The sequence below is a fragment of the Lissotriton helveticus genome, chromosome 11 (genome assembly GCF_964261635.1).
Source record: "Lissotriton helveticus chromosome 11, aLisHel1.1, whole genome shotgun sequence".
Lineage (NCBI taxonomy): Eukaryota > Metazoa > Chordata > Amphibia > Caudata > Salamandridae > Lissotriton > Lissotriton helveticus.
The window spans coordinates 1,006,936,236-1,006,957,878 of NC_136072.1; the positions used below are offsets into that span (position 1 = coordinate 1,006,936,236).

The 21,643-nt window shown below is 45.6% G+C and overlaps 1 protein-coding gene across 1 annotated transcript in view; it reads left to right on the forward strand.

The window, feature by feature from the left end:
• The window catches only part of SVOP (SV2 related protein), a 381,533-nt gene that overhangs the window by 276,968 nt on the left and 82,922 nt on the right, over positions 1-21,643 (forward strand). Inside the window, exons 7-8 of the mRNA XM_078667399.1 lie at positions 5,146-5,209; positions 17,538-17,663. Coding sequence (XP_078523525.1) covers positions 5,146-5,209; positions 17,538-17,663 — 190 coding nt within the window. The remainder of the gene's footprint in view (positions 1-5,145; positions 5,210-17,537; positions 17,664-21,643) is intronic.

Sequence of the window (21,643 nt, forward strand, 5' to 3'; positions counted from 1 at the left end):
ATTCTGCGCCTGCCCGCTACAGGAAGGGGTCACAATTCCGGTCGCAGTGGAGGGGAGGCTGACTGTCATGAGGAATTAACCGCCCGGGATCTGCGTGCACGTCAAGGTACTTTCTGTGGCCCCAATTGTTCTTTGAGTGACACGAATGCCTGCCTTAGCTGGACAGCTGCTCTGTGACTTTTTATGGTCTCCCTTATAGTTTTTAGTTTTTATCTGTTCAGGTACATAAATGATACTCGAAGGCCACCCAAATAATGGGAAGAAGAAAGGGCCTTCTACTAAAATCCCACCCCTGCCTGCTGTCCCTTGAGTCTCCACCACAGAAGGCTTCCTTAATCGGGTGGTGGGTCTAGTATCTAAAGAAATAGAGCTGGCTGAAAGAAGGCTTTCTCTGAACATGGATAGCCTCCCCCACCTTATCTTTGGGTGACCTGTGCGCAATGGAATGGGGGGTTGCCACATGTAGGGCTCTCAAGGGGAAGATCAAGGGGAGATATGTTGGGCAGTGGTCATTCCTCAATTTCTACAACACTGGATATGAGTTCCAAGCGCAAGCCAAGTGAAAAACGTGTGCCAAAGCCCAGCCTCCCAATCAAGCTAAGTTGGCTGCTCGACCCACTATTAAGCCAACTGGTGATAAGGGGGGTCTTTTGTTTCTAGGAGTGTTTCTTTCAGGGATCTTGTGACACTATTAAATAACAAACTGGATCCAATCCTGGCGAGCCTCTCCTTCATTGAAGACAGCATCCTAGAGATTTTATGCCTATCAAGAAAGGGGAGGGGGGCACCAGGAGCAGGGTTCTTCATACAAACATCAGAGGCCACTGAACCCAGTTGCTCAGCTATAGATTCTGTCTCAAAACACACTACTGCTGTTGCAGGCCCTCCCCTGGCTGCTCCAGGGCCAGGGAACGCAACAGAAGTGCTGGGAGTAGATGCTCCCCCTACCCCGTGATTAATTAAGGGAAAAGTTTGCGCCCCTTTGCCTCTGCAAATTCTGGGTTTGTGCTAAATTTGCCATCCTAAGCGACCCCTTATGCCATTGTTCTGAGTAATGTTCCCACTGCTCTAATTCTTCTTCATGAGCTTAAGAACAAGGTAGTGCATTGGTTTAAATCACACTCTTGTTGTAATAGGGGTGTGGGGTTAGTGGATTCTATCATCATGGCAAGTAGAGTGAGTTGGATAGGCAAGGACAGTAAACCATGGGCTGGTGACTGCATGATGGTTCATTTCAACAACCCCGGCACGTGGCTGAACAACGTGCAGCTGTTCCCTTACCCATGCAAAGCAGCCCTGCGATAGTGGCCCTCCCTTCGTTTTTCTTTTAAACCGGGAAGATCAGTTTGTCTATTAGGATTTCAAGGCCCTATTAGGAAGGTCTCGCCCATTCAAAGAGTGCTCTGCATTTAGGCTGCTCCCCCTTTTGTCCACCTCTAACAGATTCCTCCCCTGAATGGTTTGGAGTCATGACTTGACTGGACCCTGTGATTCCTCCCAGCTCCCCATGCCCCCCCCCCCCAGCTCCTGTGGTAACCCTTCCCTATTCTTCTAAAGGCTATACTCTACTGTCAAGGAATAATGCAGGTCTTTCCCCTAAGTTCACTGATCCCAGATGGTTGCAATTTATTAAACCTTTTCACATAATGTGCCTCCAAGAAACATGGGAAACCAAAAACTGCTATTTCTTAGAGGGTTATACCACTTATTGTGAACCAGTGGTGCCTTCCATTGTTGTAAGGGACAAGGAGGCTTAATTATGTTTATTACAGTGGAACTTAGTGGTTATATCTGCGATTTTCACTGGCAGGTGCACACTGTGCAGGGGTTACAGCTTTCATTGCTGAGATGCTCCCTGTTAGTGTTAATTAATTTCTATAACGCTAAGGGGGGTATCGTCAAGGCCTGTTTTGTCTCTCACCTTGGCCGAATTTTTAATTTGCTGTCTGAGAAGGGCTCTGGGTGAGATCTTATTGTGCTAGCTGGGGATTTTAATTGTCATTTATGTGACCCTCCTCAGGATCCCAATGTTTAAATTCTAGTTGTTTGCTCAAAGAAGGGTTACATTTTGTACATTCAGCTGAGGGCCTGGAGTTCAATGAGCTTTTGGAGTCTCACAACTTGGTCTTTGCGCTGGAGAAATTGGTAAACTCCCCATACCCTATAATTTACCCAACTTTTAAAGGTCGTTTATTGATTTCATATTAGTCTCAACCCAAATATATTTGTTGATTTCTCATTTTGACATAGTTTTTAGCCCATTTAGTGACCACAATCCCTTATCCTTAACTTTGGTTGTTTTCATGGCCCCTCGATCACAGCAAAGGGGGCTCTCATGAGGCTTCTCCATTGTTGATTAAGGGAGGAGGCTGAAATGGTCCCAGGTGGACCCCTAGTGCTTCCAAACTTCCCTTTTTTAATTTTTTTGGGCGCAAGATCGAAATTTGTTTAGACAGTGATGCAGGGGGTGGGGAGGTTCTGGAAGCCTTTAAAGGTATTGCCACAGGGGTTCTAAGTTAATGTCGGCAACAGCCGCTAGAAGTCGGGACTTACAAAATCCCAAATGGTTTGATAGGGACTGCTCGAAAACCCTACACCAGCTGAATGCCACTTTGAAGCAACCACCGAGGGATGGGCGATTGATCACAGGCTGTAGGTGGGCTTATAAGCAGTCTCAAACTGCCTTCAAACATAACTTGAAAGAGTTAGCCTGGGAGGAGCTGTGTCAAGCATGCAAAACTGGGGATAGTTCTCTTTTTTGGAAAGTGATTAACAGGCCTTGCCTCACGGGTGGCTCTGGCCCAGTCATATGCCATCACATCCCTGATAAGGAGTGGGTCGACCATTTTGAAGCTATCTATAACCAGGGGACCGTGTGGGTGACATAACTTCGTCTGTAGAAGACACAAGCTTGCAACCCAGTGGTCTTTACTGTAGATAGTCACAGAGGGCATTTTGGCCTTGTCGAGCAATAAGGCACCTGGGCCTGACAGTGTCCTGCCAGATTTGTTTAAGGCTAATGCAGAGGTTTGGGCTCCACTTTTGACTCAGGTCTTGAATGTGGCTGTCAGGGAGGGGATGTCGCCCTCCTGGTCAACAGCCATGATCATCCCTATTTTTAAGAAGGGTTACAAGGACAATCCACAATGCTCCTGCCCACTATATCTATTGGATGCGGCGGTCAAGGTCCTGGGTAGGGTGATTTTAACTAGGGTAGTGGAGTGGGCAGATGATAACATTTTGAGTGATGTTCAAAATGGTTTCAGGGTGGGGAGTTCTACTTCAGATCAGTGTCTGAACCTCCATTTAATCATAAACAAGTATACAGTTGCCCCTTCTGATTCTTTACACTTAACATTTATAGACTTGACTTCTGCATTTAACAGGGTGAACTGGGCGAAACTTTGGACTCCTCTTAGTGAGTTGGGGGTTGACCCAAATATTGTGGCCCTCTTAGCATATCTTCATTCAAAGACCTCTGCCTCGGTGTGTTTTTTCCAGGGCACTTTTTGTACACGCTCATTCCCTACCAGCTAAGGCATTCTTCAAGGGTGAATTCTTGCCCATTTTTTGTTTAACCTATATCTGAATGGCCTAGAGTCCGCTTTATTATCAGTCTTGGTGAATTGCCCCAAGGTTAGAGATAGATACCTTCCTGTTTTATTATACGTGGATGACCCGGTCCTTTTGGCCCGCACAACTCATGGGTTGGTTCTACTCTTGGCCAGATATGTGCCATTTATGGGAAACTATGATTTGTTGGTCAATTTTTAATAGTCATATGCGACGGTAGTGGTCCCAAAGTCTACAAGCAGCAAGACCTTTAAGGTGGCTAATTCCACTGTGGGTAAAGTTGTGGCGTTCCCTTAATAGGGCATCTTAATTGATATCAAAAAGTGTTAGACGCCATCAATTGAGGCCAAAAAATCCAAGCTTGTTAAAACCATGGGTTCAGTTTCCACCTTTGCATACAGGTTAGGCTTGCAGGTGCCAAGGGACTGTTTTACAAATTTACCAGGCTAAATGCATACCCCAACTGTGCTATGGCAGCAAGGTGTGGAGTTATGTGGAAGAGAATATATTTCTGCACCAGATGGTACAGGTTCTAAATTCTACCCCAGCATTTCTGGGGCAGGCGAAGCTTGGCCTTGCACAAGTGATGGACCTGATATCCCTAAGCCCCTTATTGTGCTGGATTAAGATATGGAGCAGGGAGGAATTAAAGCCGAATCGGTTGATCCTTGCAGACTGTTTGGCTCTCGATTGGGCACATACAATACCATGGATAGCCTATGTTAACCCCTTGGCCGCGGCGGTAATTCCGCCGCGGCGCTGGGGAGGAGGGGGGCCGGCACGGTGCCGCCATGCTTGTGACAGAATCACTCCGTCACGAGCCACGGGTGAGCTGTGCTTCCTGCAGCATGGGCGGGGTGGCCGTGCAGTGACGGAACCACTCCGTCACCAGCACAGCGCGCCCGTGGCTCGTGACGGAGTGGTTCCGTCACGAGCACGGAAGGGGTTAAGTCAGCTTTTGCTTCCCTAGGTAGGTCAGATATCTATGACGACCCCGCTTCCCTGTCCTTGCATGAGTTGGGGTGTGTTAAAAGGCTGTCCTTGAACCTTTCCTGTTTGGAGAGAGAGCATCTGGAGCTGCAGAAACCATCAGTACGGGGTCATATGCTGTTGAAAACCGTGCAGGGGTCGGAACCATATCTAGCCAAGGTCCATTCACAGCAAGATAGGTTTTTATTGGCTAGGTATAGGTTTAACCAACTTCATCAGCTTTTGGCATTTCCAATAGGGGCGATGCGGCTCGAGGCAAGGTTACCCTGCGGCTGCGACAGTAAGTCTCTGCAGGACACTGCATTTTGGATTGCTCTTACTGTAGCTGCCCGAGGAAGTGTTTTTTAACTCCCTTGTTTAAGTCTGAGGGGGATGTGTTTTACTGTTGGAATGACTATTACCATTTTATGTTCACCTTCAGTAATGGTTTATATAATGAAGATATTGTTTGTACTCTTTTATGGTGATCTTATCAACTGAATAAAGGTTCATCATGAATGAGAGAATAGAGAAAATTAAACACAAATGTTGAATATATTTGAGTACTAACCTTACACTTTTGTTACTGTTTGTTCTATCCAGGGTGACTTTATATGCTGAATTCCTTCCAATGAAAGCAAGAGCAAAATGTATCCTATTAATAGAGGTAAGATACAGGAATTGAAGATTTAAATTTGCTCTGCTGAGCTCTTGTTCTTTGCTGGAAAGGTTCATTTTCTGTAGTGTGATGTGTTCAACATACATCCAGGATGCCTGAACCCAAGGCAGCTTTACAGGATAACTCCTGATTATTATGCAACTTCCGCCTAGATGAACTGCACACCAATTTGTGGAAATCCTTGAAAAATGACACACAGATAGTCTTCTTGGACCTTTCTTGGACACCCTACCACAGTACAATCACCTTATCACTGTATAAGTGATGCCAAAAATAATTATCTATGAAAATCAATGCTATGACTTTGTAATAATGAAGTTGTGCACACAGTTTTTCCTTACAGCTATGTAAAGCTAATTAATAAGGGTTTCCGAAACAGAGTGCACAGAAAATTTGCATTCCACTAAAGACAAGGAGTTGAAGGAAAGCTTTAGGCGAGTTATCTGGGGGATCACAAAGTGAGGGATGCCTGTTTAGGCCATTAGGTTGTGAAAGCAACAGGAAGGTGTGATTGAAGAGGCTATCCTGTGGAAGAAAACATCAACAATATAAACACAGTAGGTAGACATAGCAAAACAAATGAGGATTTGGGACAATGTCTTGCCAAAATCAGAAAGAGGAGAATACCACCTAAATGTTACAAACAAATGCTTTGGGATCCACCTGCTACACTGCCAGTAATGTGGTTTATAATACATGCCTCACTGTCCTTAATAAAATCGAGGTTTTCTGATGAATACTTCAAATCACAGATTCATCACCTTTAGAATATCCCCAGACGGGATCCAATAGATTTTTCAGCTTAGCCAGTGGTTGCCAATAGGTAGCATAGTGCTTCTCCATATATCTACCCCTCTACCATAGAAGTGACCACTGTAGCTGTATAAAAGCACTATCTGGGTACCCTAAAGTCCCTTCCTTTCTTTCTGCCCCTTCATATTTGGATCTGGAGCTAGCTGCTGTTGTTCTTGTCCTTTGATAAGAATCGCTTCTGGAAAAAGAGAGCCCTGCCATATTACAGACGCCTTTTGGGGAAAAAAGCCACTCCAGCCTTACCAGCCGCTTATCCTGCCCGCCTCCCGCCGCTCGCTGGACAAACCGAGCCGCCGAGTGGAGCGCAGGGCAGGAGACTACAAGCCCCATCAGCCCAAGCGGGCTGCAACGCAACAAGCTGCCCCAGGAGGCGCATAAATCCAGCGTTCTCCTCGACAAGCGTGGAATCGCTTCTGGAAAAAGAGAGCCCTGCCATATTACAGACGCCTTTTGGGGAAAAAAGCCACTCCAGCCTTACCAGCCGCTTATCCTGCCCGCCTCCCGCCGCTCGCTGGACAAACCGAGCCGCCGAGTGGAGCGCAGGGCAGGAGACTACAAGCCCCATCAGCCCAAGCGGGCTGCAACGCAACAAGCCGCCCCAGGAGGCGCATAAATCCAGCGTTCTCCTCGACAAGCGTGGAATCGCTTCTGGAAAAAGAGAGCCCTGCCATATTACAGACGCCTTTTGGGGAAAAAAGCCACTTCAGCCACTTTCCGGTCCAGGGAAGACATGGCTTGGCAGTTCGGGCTGGACTGTTCCCATGAGGCAAAGGGTCAGACTGATTTGCATATGGCCATGTCTGATCTGGGGTGGCAGAGGGCGCTAAAGAACGGTGATGGATTAAACCCTGATCTTTTGACTGGGTGTGAGTGTTTGATTGATTCAGATGCTCCGTCCATCACCACCCCCTTTTGTACCGCTTTTGGCCGCCATAAGTGTGGCAGGGTATGCTCAGACGTGAGTCCCTTGGTCACTTTGCCACTGGATTCAAGCAAGCTGGGCTGAAGACGGCAGGAATGCCAGAAACCGGTCCTCGGAAGCTTGTTTCCGGTCCAGGGAAGACATGGCTTGGCAGTTCGGGCTGGACTGTTCCCATGAGGCACAGGGTCAGACTGATTTGCATATGGCCATGTCTGATCTGGGGTGACAGAGTGGGCTAACGAACGGTGATGGATTAAACCCTGATCTTTTCACTGGGTGTAAGTGTTTGATTGATTCAGATGCTCCGTCCATCACCACCCCCTTTTGTACCGCTTTTGGCCGCCATAAGTGTGGCAGGGTATGCTCAGACGTGAGTCCCTTGCTCCCTTTGCCACTGGATTCAAGCAAGCCGGGCTGAAGACGGCTGGAATGCCAGAAACCGGTCCTCGGAAGCTTGTTTCCGGTCCAGGGAAGACATGGCTTGGCAGTTCGGGCTGGACTGTTCCCATGAGGCACAGGGTCAGACTGATTTGCATATGGCCATGTCTGATCTGGGGTGGCAGAGTGGGCTAAAGAACGGTGATGGATTAAACCCTGATCTTTTGACTGGGTGTAAGTGTTTGATTGATTCAGATGCTCCGTCCATCACCACCCCATTTTGTACCGCTTTTGGCCGCCATAAGTGTGGCAGGGTATGCTCAGACGTGAGTCCCTTGCTCACTTTGCCACTGGATTCAAGCAAGCCGGGCTGAAGACGGCTGGAATGCCAGAAACTGGTCCTCGGAAGCTTGTTTCCGGTCCAGGGAAGACATGGCTTGGCAGTTCGGGCTGGACTGTTCCCATGAGGCACAGGGTCAGACTGATTTGCATATGGCCATGTCTGATCTGGGGTGGCATAGTGGGCTAAAGAACGGTGATGGATTAAACCCTGATCTTTTGACTGGGTGTAAGTGTTTGATTGATTCAGATGCTCTGTCCATCACCACCCCATTTTGTACCGCTTTTGGCCGCCATAAGTGTGGCAGGTTATGCTCAGACGTGATTCCCTTGCTCACTTTGCCACTGGATTCAAGCAAGCCGGGCTGAAGACGGCTGGAATGCCAGAAACCGGTCCTCGGAAGCTTGTTTCCGGTCCAGGGAAGACATGGCTTGGCAGTTCGGGCTGGACTGTTCCCATGAGGCACAGGGTCAGACTGATTTGCATATGGCCATGTCTGATCTGGGGTGGCAGAGTGGGCTAAAAAACGGTGATGGATTAAACCCTGATCTTTTGACTGGGTGTGAGTGTTTGATTGATTCAGATGCTCCGTCCATCTCCACCCCCTTTTGTACCGCTTTTGGCCGCCATAAGTGTGGCAGGGTATGCTCAGACGTGAGTCCCTTGCTCACTTTGCCACTGGATTCAAGCAAGCCGGGCTGAAGACGGCTGGAATGCCAGAAACCGGTCCTCGGAAGCCTGTTTCCGGTCCAGGGAAGACATGGCTTGGCAGTTTGGGCTGGACTGTTCCCTTGAGGCACAGGGTCAGACTGATTTGCATATAGCCATGTCTGATCTGGGGTGGCAGAGTGGGCTAAAGAACGGTGATGGATTAAACCCTGATCTTTTGACTGGGTGTGAGTGTTTGATTGATTCAGATGCTCCGTCCATCACCACCCCTTTTTGTACCGATGATAAATCTAAAGGCTATTTGGGACATTGCCGGGCCTGCCGTAAATCTCAATAAGGTTGCTCCTGCTCAAAGTCAAGCACAGTAACCCACTCCTGTTCTCGGCTCTGTGCCAGCAACCAATTTATTTTCTTTGCACCTCAAGTTTTCAGGTATGTTCAAATCAAAGAAGAAACACAAGAAGGCCAAATGAGCCTCTTCCCAGCCTTGCCACTCCACATCGAGGAATTTGCAATGACACCAAGGTGCCCTGTGGTCTCACTCCTGGTTCCCTGCTGAGGATTTAATTCAGCAACTAATTCCGATGCACCCTGACTTTCTGGGTCTGACGGTGATGCTGCAACAAATCTAGGCATGTAAGGAAGCCATGCTTTCCATTTTTGGCACCTTAACAGTCCCTTCTGGTAAGGCCTTTGGGCCCCACGGATCCGCAGATGCCTAGCTGGAGGACTGGCTTACCGTTGGTAGGTCCTCCTTTGGCGATGACTGTGCCTCTTAAATCCCCTTCGGAGTCAGCTCCGACTCTAGAGCCGATTTCACATCCGGGGCCATGATCCATGCCTGTTATTGCTGTGTTGATGCAGATGCCAAAGAAGGACATTGAGCCCATAATTCTATCCAACTCTGAATCAAGTTCATCTCGACCTTAAAGAAAGCCACCTGTCCAGGTCATATGCGCCCGGCCCACATACTTTCAGACTGAGACGGGACAATGTCTTTGCCATGAGGTCGCCCTCCAGTACTTTGAACTCAGTACTTCTTTGGGTCAGACTCTGATCAAAGCCAGCCTGGTTTTGATAATGATGACAATGATGATAAGGATGATTTTTTCCCACAATATATTGATGAGAATTTATATATGGACCTACAGGAGGCCAGTTGGCTGGATACGTCCCCTGACCATGAGCTGGTGTCTCCTCTTGGTCCATCTACAGAAGAATCTGCATCCATGCTATTTTAATCAGAAGGGCAGCGGAAGTTCTAGATTTGTAATGACCTTCCAGTGAGGTGAAAACTATCATCCTCACATAGTTCTTGCATCATGGACCATCTTTCTTGGAACTTATGCTACCATTTAATGAAACACTTACGCATATCCTTTTGGCCACTTAGGCAAAACCTTGTTTAAGTTTACAAGCAGATCAACAAGTGGCACATCATCATAAGCCAGCTCCTGGTGACCCTGCCTTTCGTATGCAACATTCTACCCTGGAGAATCGTGTGGTACAGGCCTCCACCAGCAGAGTCATTCCTAATTCCTTCCCAATGACCCCAGCTGATAGGGCGATAAAGTGAATAGAGGCGTTTGAGAAGATAATATTTTCCTCTGCCAGCTTGACCCTTTGGTCCGTCAACACTAGGTGTTCGCTGGGATGCTAATCCCAAGCATTATGGGACTCGGTGGATAAACCTTTAGCAACAGTCCCACGGGAGCACAGGGCTAGTTTAGGATAGACCATTCAGGAAGGCCAGGATGCAGCCAAGTAGGTCTTCTAATCAGGACTGGACATGACAGATTGTTTGGGCAGAGCAATCAGTACTAGTGCAGTGCTCTGACGCTACGCATAGATAAGATCTGTGGGCTTTTTGAGTGATGTCCAGATGTGGGTCATGAACATGCCTTGTGATGGGTCTCACCTCTTTGATGAGAATGCTAACTTCGACCGTGAGCGCTTTAAAGAAAACGGAGCACCTGTATGCTGCCTCAGCCACTTTACACCTGCAAGGGGTTGTATCCACACCAGTTTCACCCCTTTTGAGGCATCGTTAGGAGTGTCTCCTTCTGCCAACGTCAAGGCCCGCCATCCCAACAGCAGGTACCCCAGTCCTTTCGAGGTCACAAGAAGGTATCTCACAACCTATGCACAGGCTAGAAGGGGCAACAAACTTCCAGTTTTCCAGCCCCTCTTGCAGCAGCCTCCATGCTGCTTTAGTTTCCGCATAGTGGTATACAGCCACCGCGTAGGAGGCAGGAACATTCATTTTTTTTCATAGGTGGCAAAAAAAGTCTGACAGATGAGTCCTGCAGATAGTCCTGCCATTCCATTCTGTCCCGCTGCGTATTCTACCTACATCAGAGTGGCTTTCAGAGGACCATTTGTCTATGTTGCCTCAGGAAGTCCAGGCTCTTTTGGCAAAAATACTAATAGAGAGTGTCCTGACTTTGAGGCTGGGTGCTAATCCCACTATTTCGTAGTGCTGAAGAAGGACAGAGGCCTTTGCCTGATTTTAGATCTTTGATTGGATTGTGGCATTGTACTTGCAGGATGCCTATTTTCATGTTCCCATTTTGCAAGCCCACATACACTACTTATAGTTCAAGGAGGGCCACAAACATTTTAAGTTTGCTGAGCTCCCTTTTTTGCCGAACTATTGCCCATCTGGTGTTTACAAATCTGATTGTGGTGGTCGCAGTGTATTTTTGGATGTCTTGTCTCCTGCCTTTCAGCTGCTACCTCTCTTGCCCCGAGTTTTTGAACAAGGTCAGGAACGATCCTAGTAACTCTGGACTGGGCCCGTGAGAGTGTGGTATCTTGAACATTTGGACATGAGCGTCTATCCTCCGATGAGACTACTACACATTGATATCACAGTATAACTGGACCAAAGTGTAAAAGTCTGGAAAGACACTGGCCTGGGTACTTCATAACATCTAATAAGAGTCCAATTCGGTTCCTGATACAAGCCAGACCAGACGGACAAGAAACATGTTTGTTTTCTGGTGCTTAGGACTCATTTATGGATTCTACAGCACATTACTAAAGGCCCTCGAAACCCAAAACTAGCCCCACACTCAGATCTAGCTGCCTTTGAAGAACCAGTTTGTAGGGATGTCCTTCTGAATATATTGGCAATACGGATGGTAGATCTAGCAAGAACTCCAGAAGAGACTAGAACTATGTCACATCAGGCTACCATGTGGAATTTGAAATTGACAGCCACACAGTCTCCTAATGGTAAAAAGCATCATGAGGAGCAGGGCAAGGGTTACAAAGGCATAACCCTTCTGAGAAGATCTGCTCCAGTATAAAAAGATATGCTGATGAGACTACAGTGTTAATATGTGTACTGATAGCGTTGCTTAATTACTTATTTAGTTATGAAGCAAAATTATCTAATTCCAAGAGGATCTGAGGGCTCAGTATTCAATTGTGTTAGGCATTCATGAAATCTCCTGTGGGGGGGGGGGGGGGGGGGTGTCTGTTATGGAGTTTGAGAGGCCTGAAATCTATTGAGCAAAAACAAACAAGACTTTCTCCAGGCATTGGAACCATTGGTTCTTTAACAGTTCAACAATGACTTTCAAAGGACTGTTAATACAATGTCCATCCTGAGGACGATGCAGCAGCAAGATTCTTATGTGGTCAACTTCTTTATGTTACAGGCAGGTCTTCTTGGCAACGGCTTGATGGACCTCTTGGAAGGCTGGTATGGCCTATCGCTGCCAGCTGCAATTTCTGGATCCAGGTTTAAACTGTATGCCAAGCATTACCCTTAAAGCAAGTGTCCTAGGAAAGAAAAATATGAGTTGCAGAAAAAAAACCTTCCAAGGGACAGGCCAAAGAACATGGATGAGCAACAAATTGCACGAAGAGCATGGAAGGAGCTGCAAGGAACTCAAAGAGGAGTTCATGCAGGGAAACGTTGTGATGCATAGAGACCTGTTGGACTTGGCCCTTTCTGCAGGGTCATCCCCAGACTTTTTGCCTTCTTCCTCCTATTTTCTGAACCCATTTTATTTGGCTTTTAGGACTCTGTGCATGTTACTATTGCTAACCATTGCTAAAGTGCTTGTGATCTCTCCTTCAAACATGGTGGAATTGGCTTAAATCCAATTGGCATATTTAATTTACTTGCAAGTCCCCAGTAAAGGGGTAATACATAGACCCAGTGCGTGAAAATTAAATGCTACTAGTGGGCCTGCAGCACTTATTGTCTCATCCACTTTAATAGTCATTTTAAACAATCCTCAGGCCTACCACCAGCTTATATGTGCATTTCTAAACTGCCATTTGACCTGGCAGGCCTAAAACATCCTTTTTGATACATATGTCATCCTTAGGGTAATCCCTAAATAGCCACAGGGCAGGGCGCAGTGTACTAATGTGAGGCCTACTTCTTTCATAGGATAACATTGGGTTGCCTTACTGCATTTAATAAGTGCTGACTTTCAGTTGGGAACAGATAGGAATCTCATGTTTTGTGTCAGAGAAATTGTAATTAAAAATCCTCTTAAATGGTTAACCAGACCAGTTAGTCACAGATAAGTAAAGAAAGGAAGGAATTTTATCTTCTCCCTTAGCTGCCACTTTTGTACGATTCATCTTCCTGGTGCAGAAGTAGAGTAAGCTCTGACACCTGTGATAAGCCTTCAGAATTTAAATTGGTGGGTCACTTGCAAAAAATCTCAGATCCACCTACTTTGATCCTTCATGACATCTTGTTGTGGCCTTATATGGAAAAAAGGAATGTTTTCAATACTGATTTTCAAGCTTCAGCAGAATTATCAGAGGTCCTCTGGTAAGACCAAAGGTTGGAGAAAATCCTGTTGCTTTCCTAGACCTCACCAGAACGTCTTCTTTTGCAAATGACTTTTTTGATAGAGGATTAGACCTTCACTAAGTTGTAGAGTGTTCACATATCTGGAGACTTTCTTGCTCTGAAGAACGAATTCCCAAACATTCAGCCATTACATTAATTTAAATACTAGCTACTTCTTTCACAGGTAACAAAGACATTGGTGTCCCCCTGAAAGATGAATGGTCCTCAAGCCTAACTGCACATGACTTCCAAATCGTATGAGCAAGAAGCCTAACTAGTGAATCTGTGACATCAAAGGCGCCGCCCTCACAGAGCCTGAAGACTGGATTGTACCTTTCCTGGTGTCTTCATTGCTACAACAGAGATTGGGATGCTTTTGGCCAGGTTAGCGCTGTACAAATACCACATACATACATGCATACATAATCTAGGATAATATCACTGTGGTAAGGTATGGATTGCCCTGGTGAGAAAGCAAGGGCACCATGATTTCATAACACTGTAAATGTACCTTCCTAAGGGCATGGTTAGGCAAATCTGGTAAACTTGGCTGCATAATGGCTTTTGCCCTGTTTTAGCTGTTGCAGTAGAGGTTAACAGTGGGTGAACAATGACTCTTCCTCCAGCACTAGCATCATGCAATTAAGTGCTCCTTACTAGAACATAACCTAGAAACTACAGAAAATCTCTGGAATTTCTTCTGGATAAAAACATCAGCCTTCAATCCGACATAAACGTGCTAGCTAAAGGAGAGTAATAACATTTGGCGCTTCTGGCATTAAACACCTCATCTCAGAAGAAGACTTCAAACAGGTGACCCTATCAATCATACTTTCCAGACTGGACTATGATAGCTCCCTGCTTTGTGGTGTTGACTAAACCTACTCAGTACCTCACAAGGCAATGTACTATGCAGCGGTCTGGCTAGTTTCAGAAGCGAAGAAATATATTCATGTAACCCCTCTGCTGACCCCACCAAAGTTGATCACTTTTGTTGCAAGGAGTCAATTCAGTCTAGGGTGCACTACCAACAAAGTTCTCTGACACTGTCTGTCCCACAAACTAGACTTATCTGGTAGTTACCGTACTCTCGGAGGCTCAGACACTCTACTACGTAAAATCCCAGCATTGAAAAAAAGAAGAAAACCAACATTATCAGATAGCCTCAATCAGATTTCTCCTTTGAGCCTCAGAAAAGGAGTTTAAGTCCTTCTGTTCCAACACAACGCCTCCCCATATTGGACCCCAAGTCCCACATTTCTTAATAAACATTGAATATTGCAATGTTGTACTGCTGTAAATACACTACCTCTTTCTCCTCCTCGTTCGTCTACTGAGGTGAATGTGTATTTTCTTTGCAGGAGACTCTTGCAACCATTGCTTCAAGGAAGCTATACCAATGCCATGTAACCATTGATTTATTTAAACCAGGTAAAGTGCTTCGAAATCTAGTTAAGTCTAGTTTTCACTATATAAAACCGCCAAATAAATAAATCATGGACAACTTTAGTGTGGATTGAGATCCATTCTTAGCAGTGCCAGAGCTTCGGACCGCGGGGGCAATTGCTGGTAGGTTATTGGACCAGTCACAACACAAATGAAGCTCTTTGCTTGTCCTGGGAGTCCCGTTCATGTCTGTCCTCCATGATCCTATGAGTTGGCGATGATCTTAGAATGCACTGTTAAGCAGAGTTCAAAAGGCACTTGTCTCAGAAATGTGAAAGTATTGGAATTGCACTAATTCCTGCGTTCTAAGCCATCTTACAAGACTAGCCCATCCTGGTAGTTGTTGCCACTCCACTGTATGATTGTCAGCAAGACACCTGTCAAAAATTCCTGCTCTTTCTGAATTATTTTTAGATTCAGATGTCTTGAGTGTGGCTGAGGAAACCAGTTGACTACCAAGGAGAGGATGTGTTCTGGTGCCTAGCCTGCCACAATGCCACTGTGCTTCATTGTGATTGAGGGGTTGAGTTCCCAAGAGATTCTGGGTCCATGGTACATTTCTGGTTTTTTACGTCCTTTCAAGCAATTGTGTCAATTTTTTTCCCTATCCTGATCTATAAGTGGCTTAATGAGGGCTTTGTAGTGGAAAATAAAAGGAGCAAATTGCTGTTTGTGTTGGAGGTGCAGCAGTTGCCTGACAAATTATTGCCCAGTGATATCCTACGGAGCCAGACGAAGAGATGAATTGGAACAATCTTGAAATGGCTGCTATTCTGTATGGGAAGCACAAGGGGCATGTTAGTGTTCAAACTACGATTACTGTCCTTGCACATCTATGAGGTACAGTGTTGAGGCTCATAAGCGGGGCAGCTGGAAAACTGAAAAGCATTGCTGCAACAAGAATGTAAATGAAGCAGCTGAGAAAGGTCCCACACATGCAGATGAGTGTATAAGTCACTGGCCGTGGCACCTCACAGAAGGCTCTTAAGGATGCCTATGTGCCCAAAAACCAAGTACAGTGTAAGGCCTGACAAGGGAAGGGGTCTAAGAATTCCCTGGAAGTAAAAAGGATTACAACAAAGAGACCCTGGAGATTGGAGTAAATAAGTACCTGCAATGGAGCATGATGGTGGAAGAAGGAGGCACTGAGAAGATTGGACAGCAATAGGAAATAGTGCCGGATGGGTAATTATGCAAAAGGAGGCCTGACACAACATAATAACAAAGGTAGTAATAATGACACAACTATGCTGTTAGCAATAAATCATGCACAACAGAAGGCTTAAAGTGCAAGAACCAAGTTAGCACTTATCTCTCTGAGGCTTAGGAATCAAGAAGTTCGCTTGATGGTTGTTCATGCATCTCCCTGCCTTCCATGAAATTGTGATTACACAATCAACTCTCTATGGCAACATTACACTGATACATTGACTTGTTCTTGGGATTATACTCTGCAAGTGAACCTATTTATTTATTTATTTTATTTATAAATGCAAAATTAGAACAATAAAAATGTAATAACTACTAAAAGTTTTACACAGATAATAAAAAGAAAAACTAAACACACCCCAATATTATTGGAGTACCATGACCCGAATCCCATGGAGCATGTGTTGAAATAAATGATGAAGAAAAGCTTTCTGGCACAAATCATGCTTATTGCAAGACTTTTGTTTAATAAACTTAATTGAACAGTGTTACATAGCCACATACAGGGATGGGGTATTGATCTTGGAGTTGCACAGTTCAAACATTGCTGGGTAAATCATTTTAAAACATCCCATGATTTGTTATCTGATTTAATCTGGCACCGCCCTTAATATCACACTCTCAGGAGTTATGAAGGCAGCAACAAGAAAACAAGCACATATGTTTTTCTCACCCCTTTTTAGGTCTCGCCTACGCAGCTCGCAAGCGCTGCATAGGTGGACCTTTAGCCATCGCTCAGGACTTTTGCCTAAACACTATGCTAATGCTTGTTACTTTCTGTAGTTTCCCCTCTTTGTATCTCCCATATCCCCTCAGGAATGAATGGGATATGTTGAAAGGCTACGGGTGGCACAAGGATTCAAACCTGTGATGGCTTGGAGTCACAGTGTCTTTGATGTCGCCCCTGCTACCCAGGACATTTTGGTAAATTCACGTCCATGGTTCTGTGTCCCGGGGGTAAGGAGTACAGGAAGTGGACAGCCTTCCGAAATATTTTATGGCATACTCTGGAAATGTTAAGTCAGTCCAGAGAGTACTGGAAATGTACAGAACTTGATCCCAAAAGGTGGCAGGGGCACAAGGGAGGGCTGTAGCTATCGGCGTGTCATCTCCAAAAGAGTGAAAAATTGGTGCTCTGCTGGGATAGTTTTAAACTGTGCTGATAAATGTCTGCTTGTTAGTACCATATAGACTTTAAACTGTACGATGCTTAGGGCTATCGATTGACCCATATCACCATGAACCATATACTCTAGTCAAGGAGCCTCTAAGACAGAGGCTTTTGAGGAAGGTGGGGTTTTATACTCTTGTCTTCTTATGATCCCTTAACTATTAGAATGGACACACAGCACATGAGGATCTACGTTGTGTGAACTACTCTGCCCTTAAGAGATGAGTGGTGTGCTTTGACATAGATATTAGCCCTCTCAGATGACTTTACATTACTTTTTTCCCATATTTAGGTTTAGCCAGGGGTTCCTCATCCCATGCCTGAAGTAAAATACACGTTTGATATAATTCTTCTGAACACTGAACAAATTAGATGGTCATGGTATGTAAAGCCTTCTTCTTGCAAGTGGTAATTGGCCCTCCTATCTCATACTGCATTACGTCATAGACGCAGGATAAGGGCCAACTATGAAAGTCCACCTCTTGTCAAATGATTATTGTTGTCTGAGATTGATGCAGTGGCTCTGTTGTTTTTTGTCTCTAACAGATTTTTTGGGCCATCGGGACAGTGTTCGAAGTCCTTCTCGCTGTCTTTGTGATGCCCTCTCTGGGATGGCGCTGGCTGCTCATCCTCTCGGCACTGCCGCTCATGCTCTTCTCAGTTTTGTGTTTTGTAAGTATTTTTGTTTGTATACTTCAACAACAGTCGTGTTTATTCAGTGGTCGGATTCAGAGCGTTCTCAGGTATATGATGGTTTTTCTAACTGAAAATTAATAGGTTAACTTTTTTCAAACCAACCCACAACATATTCGCCATGGGAAGTTAGATGAAAATCAAAGAAATGCACTGTCCAAGTTCTGTAAATTGAAATAAGACCAGCCACCATTTGTGCACATTACCAGGACAGAAGCTGCCCAATTGTGGAAGAATGCACTTGTCTATCCAGGAAACAACCATTACAACTCAGTCATTACAACGCACCACCTTTACAATGCAGCTGTTACAACACAGCTGCCTTTACATTGCATGCCATTACAACGGACACCATTACAACGCATTATAAGGTAAGTAATGGGGATTTTTTAGTTTTAGGGTGGGTATGGGTTTTGAGGTACATGGGGATAATATTTTTACCCCTACACTATCCAACACTTACCTTACTGTTGCACTCACTGGAGTGGGAATAGTCATTTTTACCCCTACACTATCCAACACTTAACCTACTCTTGCCCTCACTGGAGTGAGAATAGTATTTTTTACCCCTACACTATCCGACACTTACCCCACTGTTGCCCCAAAAGTATTATGCGCTGTAGTAGTATGCGTTGTAATGGAATGCATTGTTATGGTAGTTTCTAAAGATGTGTGGTAATGGCATGTGTTGTAAAATCATGCGTTGTAATGGTAGTTGTGATGTAAAAACCGCATTGTAAAGGCATGCGTTGTAATTGTTGCGTTTAACGTCATATATTCGTATGTTCTAGCCATCACTACCTCCTCATCTAACTAATTAAACTAATTCAGTCAACTTACTCAATAAACAATGCACTTTCATTGGCTTTCCACCCAAGATGGAAACTTATGGACCTCATGCATGGAGCATTTGCCCAGAACGCTTTTTGATCACTCCCTTGTGGTGCTAGAATTATGGGTGCTTGATTTGCAGCATGCAGTGTTCATATGGTGACTTCCTCCAAGGCACTACAAGAGCCAGATTAACAGATAAAATTCTGCAGGAAGTCCTAAATCTTTTCTCCCTGAATTAGCAATATGTTAGCAGTGTATGCACCCCTAGGCGGTCTTTAAAGTGGTCATTCAGGACCGCACCTGCTGCTCCTTGGTCTAGCGAAGACTGTGCCTGTGGCTTCTGGCTTGGGGAAAAGTCGTGCCCTAGACCAAAGGAGTGACTCCAAGTGTCAGTCTGCTGATCTCCTGGAACCAGCACCAGGGTCATTAAAGCTGGAGTAGCCCATTTTTGCAAGTTAGTAGCGACTTCAGGAGAATCGCCACTAACTACCCTGGACCCCACAAGAGACGGATCCTCAATGGGCAAAAGTTGCACCTGAGTCAGCCGTACCTGGGAGTGCCATCTGAGTCCTGATTTTATTTTAAAACAATTTTTATTGGCTTTTTCAGCATCGCAATACAGACATATGGTATTGTGTTTATCCTTTTACATATACATACAATTATCATTCATAACAAGTATCATCACATTACAGCTCTTCTCGCCTTATCATAGATGGCAGTATACATGTTTTTGCACGACATATGATGACCATTATACGATAATATTAGTAGGTGGCAGTCTTTTATGTGTTGCGTATTTGTAACTATTTCATCAACAAACAGGTATATCAGTAACACCTTCGAATCCCATTTCTTTCAGGTTTCTTCCCCCCCCTGGGACTCAACAGGAACACAATTGACAGCTTAGTCTGTAGTCCATCCTATGGGCTTGTCTCGGGGTCAGACAATTCTTGTGGGGGTTCACATAAATTGCCTCGATATTCATTCCATTTCCCCCATATTTTAGACCATTTTTTGGGGCAACCTCTGTGGACATAGACCGCCCTTTCTGCCACCATTGCCGCATCCATATCGTTCCCCCATTGCGTTCTTGTAGGGAGTAGGTTAGACCCCCATTTTCTAGCGATATTACGTTTAGCCAGAGCCATGCCTAGCGTAGCCCATGTCTGCAGCCCTCTATTAAGATCTGTGGGTGACCAAATATTCAATATGCAGCACCTTGGTTCTGGTTGTAGCTCCACCCCACTGGCTTCCGAGATCTCTGACATGAGCTGCGCCCAGTACGTTTGTATTTTAGGACAATCCCATAGTATGTGGTAGAACGTTCCCTGGAGACCACAACCCCTCAAGCAGTTGGGTTCTGAAATGTGTCCCAGTTTGTGTAAGAGGGTGCGTGAATAGTATACTCTATGTAGTATCTTTAGTTGCACTAGTTTTAACCTGGAAGGGATTGAGGCGTCTCTTGCAGAAGCCAGTGCATGTAACCAGTCCTCATCATCTATATCCCTTAGTTCTGCCTCCCATTTACTCCGAAGTACTACCGTGGGGTCTTGAAGGTTGTTTAGTAGTTTACTATATGTGAGTGATATAGCTTTCTTTTGGAGATGTTCAGTTAGGAGCCTATCTTCTAAGGGGGAGGAGTCGGCCAGTGTGGTACCGATCGGGATGGCCCCTTGTAGCGCATGCCGGATTTGCGTATAGCGATAGAGCGCAACATCTGCCATTCCGTATTTTTCTTTAAAGGCTCCGAATGTGATGATTGCTCCCCGGCTCCACATATCCCCAATCTTGGAAATCCCAATTAGATCCCATTGCCTGAAACCTTTAGTGTTAGCCAATGTACCAAGTCTCCGTGTGTCCCAGAGCGGGGTGGCAAGCGTGAGTACCCCCTCCCATCCTAGGGCTCTCTGTGCTGTGTGCCATATCTTGATAGTATGGGCCGTTGGGCCCGTGAGTGTATGCCTTCATTTGTTGGTGTATAGGGCTTTCATCAATTTATCTGCGGGAAGGATAGTTCTGTCAAGGCTGTAGGCTGGATCCTGTTGTGGAGTGTGTAGCCATTGATTAATGACTGTTAGCTGAGCAACCCAGTAGTATAGTTTAACATTTGGGAGTGCGATCCCTCCGTCATACCAGCTGCGGACAAGTTTGGCCTGGGCTATACGAGCCGGTTTACCGTCCCATAACAAAGAGGACATTTCTGCTTCAATTGCTTTGAAATATGAGGGAGGGATCAGAAAAGGGGTATTCTGTAGTGCATAGAGAAATCGCGGAAGCGAAAGCATTTTAAAGAGCGCTGCCCGTCCCAACAATGTCAGTGGAAGGGAGCGCCAATGTTTCACGTCCGCCTTGAGCCTCTGTAGGGGTTTTGACAAATTTTCCTCCATAAAGACGGAGTCGTTTGGCGTGACATATATTCCGAGGTATCGGAACCCCCTGGTCACTGTCTGTACCGTGCAGGCGGGAGGTAGTGGGGGCATCCGACCGTGTAAGATGTAAAGGACCGACTTTGTCCAGTTAATCGTGTAGCCTGATATTTCTCTATACTTTTCAAGGACTGCTAATAGGGTGATCAGGGATGTAGTTGGGGACATTAAGTAAATCAGTACGTCATCAGCGTATAGGGATATACGGTCTTCCCAGTCTGGCTCCCACGTGATCCCACGGATCAGTGGTTCTGTGCGTATTATTACCGCTAGTGGTTCTAAGATGAGCGCGAATAAGAGCGGGGACAGTGGGCACCCTTGTCGTGTACCGCGACCCAGTGTAATCTTACGTGAAGTGTGGCCATTGGCAACTATCTGGGCTAAGGGGGCTGTATAAAGTAATTTGATCCAGTTACAAAATTTGGGACCAAAATCCATCCTCTGGAGCACTGCAAAAAGAAAGGGCCACTCCACGAGGTCGAACGCCATGGTTGCGTCTAAAGATAGGATGGCTGCGACTTCTCGTAGTAGTGGGATACGGTGAAGCACTCCATTAAGACGTCGTAGATTAAGCGACGTATTTCTACCGGGCATGAAGCCCGATTGGTCCGGGTGAATCAGGGTAGTGAGGTGTGGTTGTAGTCGTAGTGCCAATAGTTTTGCCAAGACTTTGGCGTCTGTGTTCATGAGTGATAT